The following is a 14,285-nucleotide window of genomic DNA, read 5'->3' as shown; positions in this document are numbered from 1 at the left end:
TTTTTTTTTTTAAATCTTTAATCTATTCACATTAATTAGTCGTTTATACTTCATTACTAATAGTAAAATACTATATAAGTACATATTTTATGCAGTAAATTGTCTGAGAAAAAATACCAGATTTGTTTCAAAATGAGTCTTCAGCAAAATGGCTCAGTGTTTCAGAAGTTTAGAAAAATACCCATAACTTTACATAGAAACCAAGAGATGTAGAAGTTTTTATGCTCCACCTACAATAGTAGACTAAGACGGGCATTATGTTTTTCTGTCTGTGCGTCTGTTTGTTTGTTTGTTTGTTCGTCAGTCTGTCCTGCTTCAGATTTTAGTCAGGTAGTTTTTACCCCAACTTTTCAGAGTTCACTGAACATAGAAAATGATAATGCTAGTGGGGCATCTGTGTAGTGTTCTATGGGTATATTCTTGTTTCGTATTATTTCTGTTATTTTTATCAATCTATCTGTTATTTGGTCTAAACTACATGAAATTAGTTCTAATAAAGATGAATATATAGAACTTTTAAATCAACATTAAATCATAATTGACATACGCCCTTGCAAAGTTATCAAATTAATTTTCAAATTCAATCTGACCGAAATCAAAAATTTCATTTGAATGATATCCAATCTTATTAATAAGATTAAATGATATCATAAATGCCAAAGATGGCCATTTCCTGACCCTTGAAGAAACCACATTTCATTTATTATTTATGAAATGTCATCCATGTTCAATTAATGCCATTGCCTGTCATATCTTTTAACCAGGTGCTCCGCAGGGCGCAGCTTTATACGACTGCAGAGGTCGAACCCTGAACAGTTGGGGCAAGTATGGACAAAACATTCAAGCGTGATACAGCTCTGAATTTGGATTGTGATCAAATTTTTGACATTACATGGGTTTTTTTTACACAAAACAAATGTCAAGATTTTACAAATCAATTAAAGATTTCTTCTTCAAACTTTTTAAATCTAAAATTAAATAGTTGACACAGCATAGGTTTCTGACACAGAATGAATGTGGTCTAATGAACTTAAAAGTTTTTTTTTGCCTTTGAGCAATTCACTATGCTGTTGAATATTAATCCTCTCAAAAAAATGTTTGAAGAAATTTTCTTTTTATTTATGAAATCTGAAATGAGAAAAATTTAAACCCTCCCCCTTTTTTTCACATCCCCGTTTCCCTTTTTCCAAAACTGATATCAATTCAAATTTCTAATGGAGTTTTGCAACAATAACTACTCTTTTAAATACATCATAAAATATTAAAATGTAAAATAAAGTGCTTGTTATCACTGAATGGTAAAGATTGGTTGGTAGTAAAAGTGAATATACATTGTTTATTGTATAAAACAATAAAAAAAACTTCATCAGCAACATTTTATATTGGCAAATTTCCAATGAAGTTATTTACATAAAGTTATTGGCAAATAAAAATAGAAAATGACATCATAGTCATGTCTGGCAAATGTCCAACATACATTATCTAAAAACATTTTAGATAAGATAAGGAAAAAAAGCTTCATCAGCAACATTTTATATTGGCAAATTTCCAATGAAGTTATTTACATAAAGTTATTGGCAAATAAAAATAGAAAATGACATCATAGTCATGTCTGGCAAATTTCCAACATATATTATCAACTACTATTCTATACAAAGAAAGATAACTCCAATTGAAAATTAATTGCTATTGCACAATATTGTGCAATTAGATATTTCTTACTATTGTGCAATACTGTGCAATTGAAAATTTCTTGCTATTGCACAATACTTGATATGGAATCCTGATTTGGACCAACTTGAAAACTGGGCCCATAATCAAAAATCAAAGTACATATTTAGATAAAGCATATCAAATAAGCCCAAGAATTTATTTTTTGTTAAAATCAAACTTAGTTTAATTTTGGACCCTTTGGACCTTAATGTAGACCAATTTGAAAACTGGACCAAAAATTAAGAATCTACATACACAGTTAGATTTGGCATATCAAAGAACCCATTTATTCAATTTTTGATGAAATCAAACAAAGTTTAATTTTGGACCCCCATTTGGACCAACTTGAAAACTAGGCCAATAATTAAAAATCTAAGTACATTTTTAAATTCAGCATATCAAAGAACCCCAAGGATTCAATTTTTGTTAAAATCAAACTAAGTTTAATTTTGGACCCTTTGGACCTTAATGTACACCAATTTGAAAACGGGACCAAAAATTAAGAATCTACATACATAGTTAGATTCGACATATCAAAGAACCCCAATTATTCAATTAATGATGAAATCACACAAAGTTCAATTTTGGACCCTTTGGGCCCCTTATTCCTAAACTGTTAGGACCAAAACTCCCAAAATCAAACCCAACCTTCCTTTTATGGTCATAAATCTTGTGTTTAAATTTCATAGATTTCTATTTACTTATACTAAAGTTATGGTGCAAAAACCAAAAATAATGCTTATTTGGGCCCCTTTTTGGCCCCTAATTCATAAACTGTTGTAACCTCAACTCCAAAAATCAATCCCAACCTTCCTTTTGTGGTCATAAACCTTGTGTTAAAATTTCATTGATTTCTATTTACTTATACTAAAGTTATTGTGCGAAAACCAAGAATAATGCTTATTTGGGCCCTTTTTTGGCCCCTAATTCCTAAACTGTTGAAACCAAAACTCCCAAAATCAATCCCAACCGTTCTTTTGTGGTCATAAACCTTGTGTCAAAATTTCATAGATTTCTATTGACTTAAACTAAAGTTATAGTGCGAAAACCATGAAAATGCTTATTTGGGCCCTTTTTGGCCCCTAATTCCTAAAATGTTGGGACCAAAACTCCCAAAATCAATACCAACCTTCCTTTTGTGGTCATAAACCTTGTGTTAAAATTTCATAGATTTCCATTCACTTTTACTAAAGTTAGAGTGCGAAAACTAAAAGTATTCGGACGCAGGACGACGACAACGACGACGACGACGACGACGACGACGACAACGACGCCAACGTGATAGCAATATACGACGAAAAATTTTTCAAATTTTGCGGTCGTATAATAAATTGTTGCCATCTTATAATTGTAATTTTCAGACCAATTAATTGTCTCAAAACTTTTAGATGTAGAAACTTCTGATATCTCAAACCTTCTCAATTGTAAAAAAAAAAAATGATTATTAATGTGTCTTTTAAGGCAGCTTTTCTCAATTCAAATGAATTTGACTCTGAATTCATTACTTTAAATTGAATTGGCAGATACAAAAAAACATGCAAAATCTAAGAGCAGTTCTTTGAAATTATTCATTCAGAGCAGCAGTATAACAATTTCTATTTACTAATATAAATATGCATGTATTTTCAACTGTAGCCAATGATATATGATGTAATTCTCATGTGTATTAAGTAAAGAACCATGTAGACTTTTCTCAACTTCCTTTCTATATCAAAACAAGCAGGAAAGTGTTTTCTCACCCAAGATAATGCATTGGAAGGCAAGGTCAGGAAATCAATACATATACTAGCTGTGTTAAATTAAGTAACAAATTATAATGATCATAAATGTCCCATTATATGTAGGGAGAATGATCCATCAGAAAAACTTTATTGCAATTACATCTCAGCATTTTCAATTCAAAGATAATTTTTTTCAAATCACCGACATTGATTTTTTCATAAACGATAAAATAACTATATAATAATGATGTAAGAAAAATACTAGTCCCGCTTTGTGGATAAAACGAGTTTCCTTGTCATTTTGTTCTGTGTATAAAAGATAACTTTACTAAGAAATTAGATTTGTCGGTAGCGAGGAACATCAAATCAATGCATGTCACCATAGAAGTAACATCTATCAGATACGTTCTGTCAAAAATGTAATGATATAAATTGCTTGCTATAGAAATCAATCAGTGAAAGCAGAGAAAATTTCTACTTTATTTATAAATCAATCATACAATGTTTAATGTCAAAAGAAATCAGAAGTTATTCTTGGTAAATTTTTTCATTAGATTTATTAGTTCTCAACACTAAGTAACATTTTCCTAACAAGAAAACTAACACCAAGTAATATTTGCCAAACAAACAAAAAAACTGCACTAATATATTCAAGCAAAAGCACCATAGTTGCTCCAGAAGACTGTGTTTTAAATACACCTTATCTAAGGGTTGATATCTACTTATCAAATTCTTCTTGTTTTATTAGTGCCATCATGTATTTTCCCAGTTTTATATTGTATTTTGGAAATAAAATGTCTCCAAACCACCAAACTTTATTTGCTTTTAAGATAATAGTGTAAACAAATTTATTTCATACATTCAAATCATCCAAAACCATCCAAAAATTGTACATGTATACATCAAAATCAACCAAACACACAACAGTGCAGCATTTCTCCTCAAAAAGTGAACTGACAGCTTGGTCATGTTATAGATCACTTACTTCTGGACCAAACAAATCCTGTACAAATAACAGCAATAATGTACTGTGACATGTGACATTTAAAACAATCTGATCAATTATTTAGGTCTCTAAGCATAATGACATTTGAAATTGTAATACTTAACACTTATAGTCATTACTGTGGATTCATAATTATTTGTTGGATACCAATTTTTGTGGATTTTGTGGTTACCTGGGAACCACTAATTCTAATGTTCAACGAATAACGTTTTTTTCAACAATTTATTAAGCTAACTTTGGCAAAACCACAAAATCATCATATCTACAATGGTGCAAGTTTTTCTGAATCAACGAAAATAAATGAATTTACAGTAAAATAGAATTTCCAAAAAAAATCCATATAGGAAAATGAATGATAACAATATTTCACTTTGTTTAACATAATGTTTATATATAGCTGTTACAGTAAATAATTATTAACTTACATGTAACAAGAAGTAATACTAAATCTGAGAGGAAAAAGATCAAGACCTAACTGATATTTCAGATGTCAAAACCTTCTTTGATACATATGGATCTCAGGCCCGTAGCCAGGAATTTCAAAGGGGGTTATTTGGACCCACGAACTCAACTTTAACAGTCACAATTCGAACAGAACGTTGACTTTAACAGTGCTTATTTGTTTTCAAGGGGGGGGTTCGTCCGAACCCCTAGAACCCCCCCTGGCTATGGGTATGTGATCTTACTAGAAGATGACAGGAGTGTAGGTCAACTTCTACTTAGTGAATTAACTAAGAGGTAAATTACACTATTAGGACATATCAATAGCCAGGGTACTTTAGCAAGTAAAAAGACTGAAATTCATGTATGTCAGAGCTGCCTCTTGTTTTGTTTAATGATTTAAAGTATTTTAACACATCTGACAGTTTCTGGTAACAAGCTGTTAAACTCTCTAAGAAGAATCTCTAAATAACTTAAATATGAAGGACACACAGTATTTCTAATTGAAAAAAAAAAATCAGTGACCTATTTAGGTTCATAGACATACCCTTATGATATAGTGACTTGACCGGATTAAAAAAAACTGACATAACAATGTATTGATAATTGAACCATACAATATAGGTTGTCCTGCCTTCTTATCATGATATGAAGAAAAGATGGACCCATACATATTGGGTAACAAGCTTGTAGCTGGATTAGTTTCTAGAAATAAACTGAGGTAAACTAAATCATATTCACCGGGTGTAAAACCAACATTTATCAGCATACAGTCAGTGAGAATATATTTACAGGAATGGAGGACTTAGTTATCTCTGTATAAATACATCTTTACCATATACATTTATTTCAAGATAGAGAAATTTTTCGTATTATGGGTTCCTGATAATAAATGAGGTATAGAACAGTCTTTTTAACAACACTGTCATTATTGCCCCATGCATGAAAGATGTGTAACATTGTAACCCAATTACTCACTAAGTGAGGAATTATTATGCAATCAAGCAACATTTTGTGATAGACATCATCTATTTTACAAGGAATCTAATCAGGCATTTAGCTTTTCATCCCCCTAGTTATCCAATTATCTAAGACAGAATGATGGATTATATTCCTCAAATTTTCCCTAAATTGTTATCTAGCTCTATGAGACCTGTTTTATTATACAATTACCAGTCCCCAGTAAGACTCAAAGTGTCTAAAGCAGAGACAACTTAATATGTTAACTTGTCCATTACAACTTTATTAGTCCATTCCTTGTCACAAAATTTATGCCTAATTTATGGAGTTAATCCATATATTTTCTATTAATTATTTACATCTTCAGTATATACTAACGGACCTGTCATTAAGCTATCAATAATTAGAGTAATAAATATATCATATAGATCTAATGAACTTTACCCAACCAGTTTATTCTTGTAGAAATCAAATCTATTGCTTGACTTTTCCAGATACACTGTACAGATACAATTTTTTTTTAAAAATGCCAACTTAAAAGTCCCTTCACCTATAACCCCCATCATCATTATGATTAGGCCAAAAAAAAAATACATGTGTTTCAGCTAGCCCTACCTACACTAACACTTTTCATGCCATATTGGAACAAGCACTGTGAAAGTCAGACTGATTCCCTAGTAGTAACCATCTAAAAAATGTTTGTAAAATAAAATGATATTGCCTACCTACCTACCCTATTTTTTCAACAGTTAAGCAGAAAAACAAAATGCCATTCTGATAAAAATAAATCAGAGAGTTCAGAAAAGGCATAATATTTTAAATTCATATCGAGTTTAAACTTCTTAAAAAATTATCACAACAATACAACTATCATAAAAAAAAACAACATTAATATTACCAATGTTATTTCAACTGATTGGGCGGAGCTTAGTTTTTAATTTGCATAAGGACAGTCTACTTGAAGATGTGTGTGATTAGGATGATTGCCGTTATAATTATTACTGATTTCTAATCACCTATCAGTATCATCAATGAAATTTACAAAAGAATGACTGGACACTTCAAAGATGAGTTTATCCTAAAACACCTATCTATAGATGGACTGGTTTATTATGAGCGAACCGGTTAAACTCCGCCCAGTCAAGTGAAATAAATGGAGTAATAACATTGTATAACAGCTTCATCAGTCTATGAAAATTAAATTAATTCATCAAAAGCAAAAGTAATAGTCATCTAATTGTTTCAATCTTCACAGGGTCAAAGGTAAAAGGAAACAGCTTTAGGGTCATAGGAAATAATGGTTACAAAAAAACCTCTAAGTAGAAAATAAAATGCTCTTACTTCACCTTCATTAGATTACATTGATCTTACCGGAAATCGTAGTTCTTCTTCCAGTATCTTTCCCCGGATGACCTAAAATTAGATTTACATGCTAAAATCATTATTTGTTTTTAATAACAAAGGGACCAGCAGTTATTATATCAAGCTAGAATACTTTTTTTTCATTGCAAGTATTATTTCAATTTCCTCTAATTCTTTTAAAAAAAAAAACATATTTTTAAGCTAACGGATGGATTTTTCTATGTTGCAAATAAAATATCATTTGATTTGGTAAGCATTTTTTTTTTCATTCATGTATTCATAATTTGATGTCAAGTCCTAGTTAATTGTGAGGTGAAAATTGAATTTTTATCTTTAAAAAAATATTCTGCTACATATATTACTAATTAAGTCATATAAGTGAATAATGAACTTGGCTGTCTATCTAATAGCCCTTGCAAGGTCAATTATACACATGTTATGATACTGTAAAATTTGTTTCTTCTGTGTAAGAGCTTGGCTATATAGTACAACTGTTCTCATTTTTTTTCAATTATGAGTTGTAATGATCAATTAGGCCTGTTTTGATCACATTACCATTAAACATAAACTGTACAGTAACCTTTCTGTGAACTTTGGTAGAATACAACATTCATATTTTGGCCATGTATGGCTACACTAAATTTAACATAACCTGTATCTAACCCCTATCTAGCTTTAAACCTTAATTGAAACCCTAACCTCAAAATACAAGTTCCTATATAGAAAATAGAGGCAGAAACTTTCATCACATACTAAAGCTTAGTAACTAGTGAAAGATTATTTCAAAATACTTATATCTGCTTTTTTAGTAAGATCTTCATTGCAATGAAGTGATTTCCTAAATAAAAAGCACTGAATAAGAATTGTCTATCAAAATTTGGTCATCAAATGTGAAAGTGCTATTCCAAAACAGTATCAACAAACATGGTATTTCACCCAAAAGGCAATTTATTTATGTTAAAATATTAAACTGTGGCCATGACTTTATACCAAAAACAAGTTAAGGTCAATCTCGTCAATAGCAGTATTCTCCAACCCAAACTTTTAAGATTGAAATTATATTTCACAAATAATATAATCCAAAAGTTTAAAGATGGATCATAGGTCAAACAACTTTTATCCTTTTTATAAGAATGCAACCTATTGCACCTAGTCACTGACATATCTACAATAGAGAAAGGAAGGGAAACATGAACCAATTTGTTTTATTTTCATCATTATAAAGACATTTATACTACCAAAACAGTCGGTTTTAACAGATTTCCTTAAATGTCACACACTTTTCTAGATTTCTAACAATCCTGATCAATATAATATTGACTGAACACAGAACTAAACTAAATTCTTATTTCCTTAACCACATGTCCACAACCTAAATTATTTAATACTGCACTGATGAAGAAAACAACAAAGCAATAAACTATTTTTTTATCAATGGTTGCGTGTGAATTTGAAGGGTAAGAAATTTAAATGCTTGTTCTTAATTTTAAAAGCAGGAAATCATTTTCTTTAAAACGACTTTTATACAATAAGCAATCAGAAAAGTAATTAAATTTTACATGCAATATTAGTGACTCATTAATGCTTCAGAAAATTATGTAATTTTGTACAGGAACTGGGAATATTCCAGCAATTACAAAATAAATGTTAAAAACTCAAACACTATATGAATTATATAACACTATACTCAATGTCTTTTCAAGACAGATGTAGTTGAATTTCTCATTTTTATTTTTTTTTTAAACGAGAGAAAAAAAACAATTTTTGACATTTTTTATTGGTTATATTGCTGTCTCTCGATTTTTTATTCAGACAAAAAGCATAACAGTCTGACAATCCATATGATAACATTCTTCTCAATGATTTTACATGCTTTTATAGTTTTGTTGAAACAAAGTCACAATGCATTTATATATTAGTCCTGTATTGGTTAAAGTAGCATCAAGCACCTTTTTCTGAAGAAAAAAAACAACAATACTACTAAAAACATCCACTTACTAGGACCTTGCCAACACATTTGTTATCAGACCGGTTTATAAATATTTCTGTGACGTTGTTTTGTTATTTTTTATTCATAACAATACATGTTTAAAGAATACTTTTTTTCATCAAACTGGTAAAAATATATGTAAAGAAACTACTTATAACCTACTTGACAAAATAATTCGTGAGTTTCTGGAACAACAAGCAACAAAAACGCACATTCTGCTTTTGTGTGGTCTTCCAGCTACAACAGAACGAAATTATCACAATTTGTCATACTATTATATAACTATACTAATTATACATTTTACAACATGAAAATTATGAAATATTGGTTGTACAATACATCATATTTATTTCCCAGGAGGAAAGGAAACATGGCAATTTGTTCACCCAAGGAGTCGTTTCAATCAATTATGGGAAATCAATTTAATTTTCACAATATAAATATCATTCCTCTAATTAAATCATCAAAATTTATCCCATGATATCACTTTTGCAAACATAATGTTCCTTTTTAAGACAACATTGAACATTGAACTTTTGGTTTGAAATGCAATTTTCTAAAATATGGTTGTATTTATTTTCTTCGGATTTCTGATGAATTTCTTTGGTTACTCACTGGATTTTAATTCCTGTATAATATATAACACTTATGCCAATATTCATGATTCATCCAACATTTGCTTAATTTACCATATATAATATACATAACATCTAAGCAAACACATACCAGATTAGCTAAATGGTCTGGACAATTTCTGATCAGAACCATATTTGGTTTTATATGTTCAAACTATATGTACTGTAAGTTCAGATATTATTGTGTGTGTTTATTATTGTGAATCTGGCATTTTAGACTAAAATGCAATTTTAATTTTGCGATATTGTGAAAAGTCCTGTTTAATTCATATAAAAAATTTCAAATGTGAGTTTAAAATTATTGCTATTATAACCCTGTCGTATTTTTGTCAATAATTTCTAAATTTACAGTAATTAAATGAGTTTTGCAGCAATTATTTGATTCAACATAACAGTATTTACTTAGCATGTTATCAAAATAATGGTCACTACCTAAACAGAAATGTCACGTACAGTATTCTGTTTACCTCCTCCAGTTTTACAAATCCATAAATGTATAAAATAATTAAGCGATCATTGCGATTTACAAAGGGGTAATCATGTATAATTTGAAGATAACCAATATTATGGATACATATAATAAACTGTTGACACAGAGATATGTCTCACAATTAGTTTCTATCTAATTTAAGCAGAAAACTTTACAACTGTTGATCTGATGATAAAGAGGTCATTGCTGGAAAAGCAACAGCTATGTCTTACCTTTTTAAAAGAGCTAGTTCAAAAGGTAAAAGTTAGCAGAAACAGTTGTAGACATGACACCTATATACTGTTTACTGTTCTGGCAAGTCTTTGCTCTGTGCTTCTTAAATGCTGCATGCTTAGCAAAGAAGCAGAAAATACCAATTTTTAAGTCTTTGAGTTTACCAATCAAGGATTTAACACACACAACCTCTGTCACTTGAAGTGACCATGCTATCACAAGTCCATGGTTAATGCTTATGAGTGTGACAAATACACTTACAAATTTGAGAACTTTAATCTGTAAATCTGCTGCATCTTGGTCATATAATTCTCCTGGAAGAAAGAAAAAAAGGGTCAATACATTAAAAGAGCAAAATAATGGATAATATATTAACTATTGGTAATAGAAAACAAAGGAAATATCCAAGACAGTAAAAGGCCCCTGGTCAACACATTCAAACATAATACTTATATATAAATGTCAACAACTCAAAATGTATAGATGAATTCAAATGTCAACTCAATTCAAGTAATTTACTTACTGAAAAAGGATGAGGTAATAATAAAATAGTGGCCTTGGCATAACACTGAAATTTAACTTCTCTGTTTTATAATGGATTCTTAAGACAACATTTATTGTCCATATTGTGGATTCATTTATTTTGTGGGTACCAATTTTTGTGCAAAACTTCCATTTTAGAGGATATTTGCTTTCATGATTCAATGAATGCATAGATTCCTATAGAAATTTTTGTAATTCCTTATGAATTTTTGGATCCCCTGTACCCACAAAAATTGGTATCCAACAAATTATAATGAATCCATGGTTTAACTTTTGCTAAAGGATACGGCTTTCTCAAACAGATGTTTCCTGAAATCACCATTTTTGTAAAAACATCTTTTAACAAAATATCATTTTCGGCAAAGCTTTTACTCATCCGTGTATTAATAAATGAAACAATTCAGTACTTTTGCAGTTCTTCTACAGTTGAATATCATTAGATACATCAAGTTTGAATGCCTTAAGATAGCAATCATGTAATACAAAATTCAAATCATTGATATTCCATCGACTAATGATTGAACATCTAAAATATAGTGTTTGATAGATTTGGCATACAATGCAAAATCATAGATTAGAAAGTGCCAGTCAAGAATCATTTTTATTTTGATATCTGTAGAACATGCTGCTGATACTGCAGTAAAAAGACCCAGATGAACAGGACTCTAGAGTTGACTTACTCAATCAGAGAGACCTATGTTTCTTTTTACAAGTATTAAATAGGCCAGTGAACTGAGATCACACACAAATAATGCTGTAGTAAATATAGTGTTGTTAACACTGTAATAGCCACAGGGGAAATTTAGCTTTCATGTAGAAGGAAAATGCTATTATGTTCTGTCTTTGATGACTTTAATAATTGTTATATTTACGTCAAACAGGTAAGATATTACAGTTCTTCATCCTGAGGGAATTAATATCAAAGGAAATCGTTTTATAGAGCAACATACTTTCAATCTAACATATCTAATTTCTGATCAGATTGCCTGGCAATCTATTCCAATACACTGACATAAGTCGGATTAAAAAGTCAACTAGTGTTGTATTGTTCAATTAGCAATGATATTCGACATATAAGATGTACATGTATTGTAAAATACTTAAGTAAGTTTGAAAATAAACTTGAATGCAAACTGAAAGTATGCATATACATATAAACTCATTATTCCACACAAGATGTATATATTCTTCTACTCATCATTGATGCTCCAATCAAAAAGTTGAAAAGGCCAAATAAAGTAACAATTAAGAAGGCATTGAGGGTATATAAGTATAGAAACAAAGAAAAATTCTGAATTTTGCAGCTTTTAGTCTAACTAGAACACACCTGGAAATCGCGGACTTCAGAGCATGGTTGAAAGTATGTAAAGTGTTGTAGGAAGAAGAATTTCAGGTAAAGTATCAAAAGTCACATGTACTTGGGGACATGAAAATGTTGTTTTTTTCATCCTTTATTTCCAAAATTCCAATTTTTTTTTGTTTTCTATTAATTTCAATATGAACATTTCAAGTCATGAGCCTGTAATTCAGTGGTTGTCGTTTGTTTATGTCACTGTGTTACATATTTGTTTTTCGTTCATTTTTTTACATAAATAAGGTCGTTAGTTTTCTCGTTTGAATTGTTTTACATTGTCATTTCGGGGCTTTTTATAGCTGACTATGCGGTATGGGCTTTGCTCATCATTGTCCCACAGTTGAAGGCTGTACATGACCAATAGTTGTTAATTTCTATGTCATGTTGGTCTCTTGTGGAGAGTTGTCTCATTGGCAATCATACCACATCTTCTTTTTTGTAATCAATAATTTTTTAATTAATTTAATGACTGGAGAATTTCAGAAAAGGTATCAAAAGTCATAAGTACTTTGGGACAGGACAATTGTTTTTCTAGCGCGGCTCCTCCTCAATTCCCTTTTTTTTTTTTTCTATTAATTTTGATAACACATGAATAATTTTAGCGCTTATCTGTATATTATGAACATTCATTACTATAAATAAAGTGTATTTGCTTTTTACTTTCAATTCTCAGTTAACTAATCGATCCACAGCGGCCATTGATATATTATACAGACCCTCTATTTAATAAACTCTGTGAAAAACTTCAAAATGATATCAGATAGAAAATACACTTTATTTGAAGCATACGTATGTTAAAAGTATACAGAAAAATGTAGACTGGAAGTTTAATCTAACTTAAAATTTTGTCCAATGACGGAAACAATATCCGGATGCTTTTTTTTATCGTTTTTCTCCCAAAATAACTCAATCTGAATAATCATAAGAATGGATGACAAATGGGACTATGCATGTTACCTATAGGACACTGAGGCATGATGATTAATTTGTTGTAGAAAGAAGAGAAGCGACACACAAAATGAGGTCTTCTTGTTTAATAGTATAGATGATGCTAAATTTCCTTCTTCTTCAAAAACTCAGAGTACATGTTGTCAACTGGAATCTTCTAGCTTTGATTCAAGACAGATATGTCTTAAACACTTAAAAAGGTTGTTACAGGTTTACCATTAAATAATAATCTTTGATGGCAATGGTGGGTACTTCAATGACTACTAGATAAAGAACAGCAATAAAAACATTGTTCCATTGCTTCAAGTTTTGTTAACTGGTAGTGGTAAAATTGTGTTGTGTAATAAATAAAAGCACTGCATCCTCTTTTTTACACTAAATATCAAATATCAAACACATTAAAATAATACCAGTATTCACTATAAAATACCAATGATATTAATTTAACAAGAATGCGCCCATAGTATATGGGTGCCCCACTAGTACTATTATTTTTTATGTTCAGATGACTTTGAAATTAGGGTAAAAACTATAATTTGGCATTAAAATTAGACAGATCATATCATAAGGAACAAGCGTTTCAAGTTTCAAGTTGATTGGACTTCAACTTCATTAAAAACTACCTTGACCAAAAACTTTAACCTGAAGCAGGACAGATGTATGATTGATTGAACAGAGGCACAGACTGTAAAACATAATGCCCATAAATAGGGCATAAAAAATGACCTTGTTGTTAATCCTGCATTCTTTGTTATCATTTCAGCTGACAAAGCCTCTTACACTATAATTTCATTTGTAAACAGCACTGTTGAGACTAAATCATTGATATGTTAGGAACTGGCAGACACTTGGAAACTTTTATATCATGCCACAACTATGTCAACACAAGATATGTTTATAAGAATATAA

At 30.2% G+C, this 14,285-nt stretch overlaps 1 protein-coding gene across 5 annotated transcripts in view; it reads right to left on the bottom strand.

The window, feature by feature from the left end:
• LOC143042018 (cGMP-dependent 3',5'-cyclic phosphodiesterase-like) overlaps positions 1 to 14,285 on the bottom strand; it is a 109,031-nt gene that overhangs the window by 49,516 nt on the left and 45,230 nt on the right. For 3 of the 5 annotated variants that reach the window (XM_076214231.1, XM_076214230.1, XM_076214229.1), the window contains exons 8-11: positions 10,793 to 10,845; positions 9,356 to 9,430; positions 7,213 to 7,254; positions 4,420 to 4,437 (exon numbers count right to left, since the gene is read on the bottom strand). In XM_076214231.1, coding sequence (XP_076070346.1) covers positions 4,420 to 4,437; positions 7,213 to 7,254; positions 9,356 to 9,430; positions 10,793 to 10,845 — 188 coding nt within the window. The remainder of the gene's footprint in view (positions 1 to 4,419; positions 4,438 to 7,212; positions 7,255 to 9,355; positions 9,431 to 10,792; positions 10,846 to 14,285) is intronic. The other 2 variants (XM_076214228.1, XM_076214232.1) reach the window with 1 other exon arrangement.

This window comes from Mytilus galloprovincialis, chromosome 8 (genome assembly GCF_965363235.1).
Source record: "Mytilus galloprovincialis chromosome 8, xbMytGall1.hap1.1, whole genome shotgun sequence".
In the NCBI taxonomy this organism is placed as follows: Eukaryota; Metazoa; Mollusca; class Bivalvia; order Mytilida; family Mytilidae; genus Mytilus; species Mytilus galloprovincialis.
The sequence above is the reverse complement of the archived record's forward strand: the minus strand, read 5'-3'. Positions and strand labels throughout refer to the sequence as shown.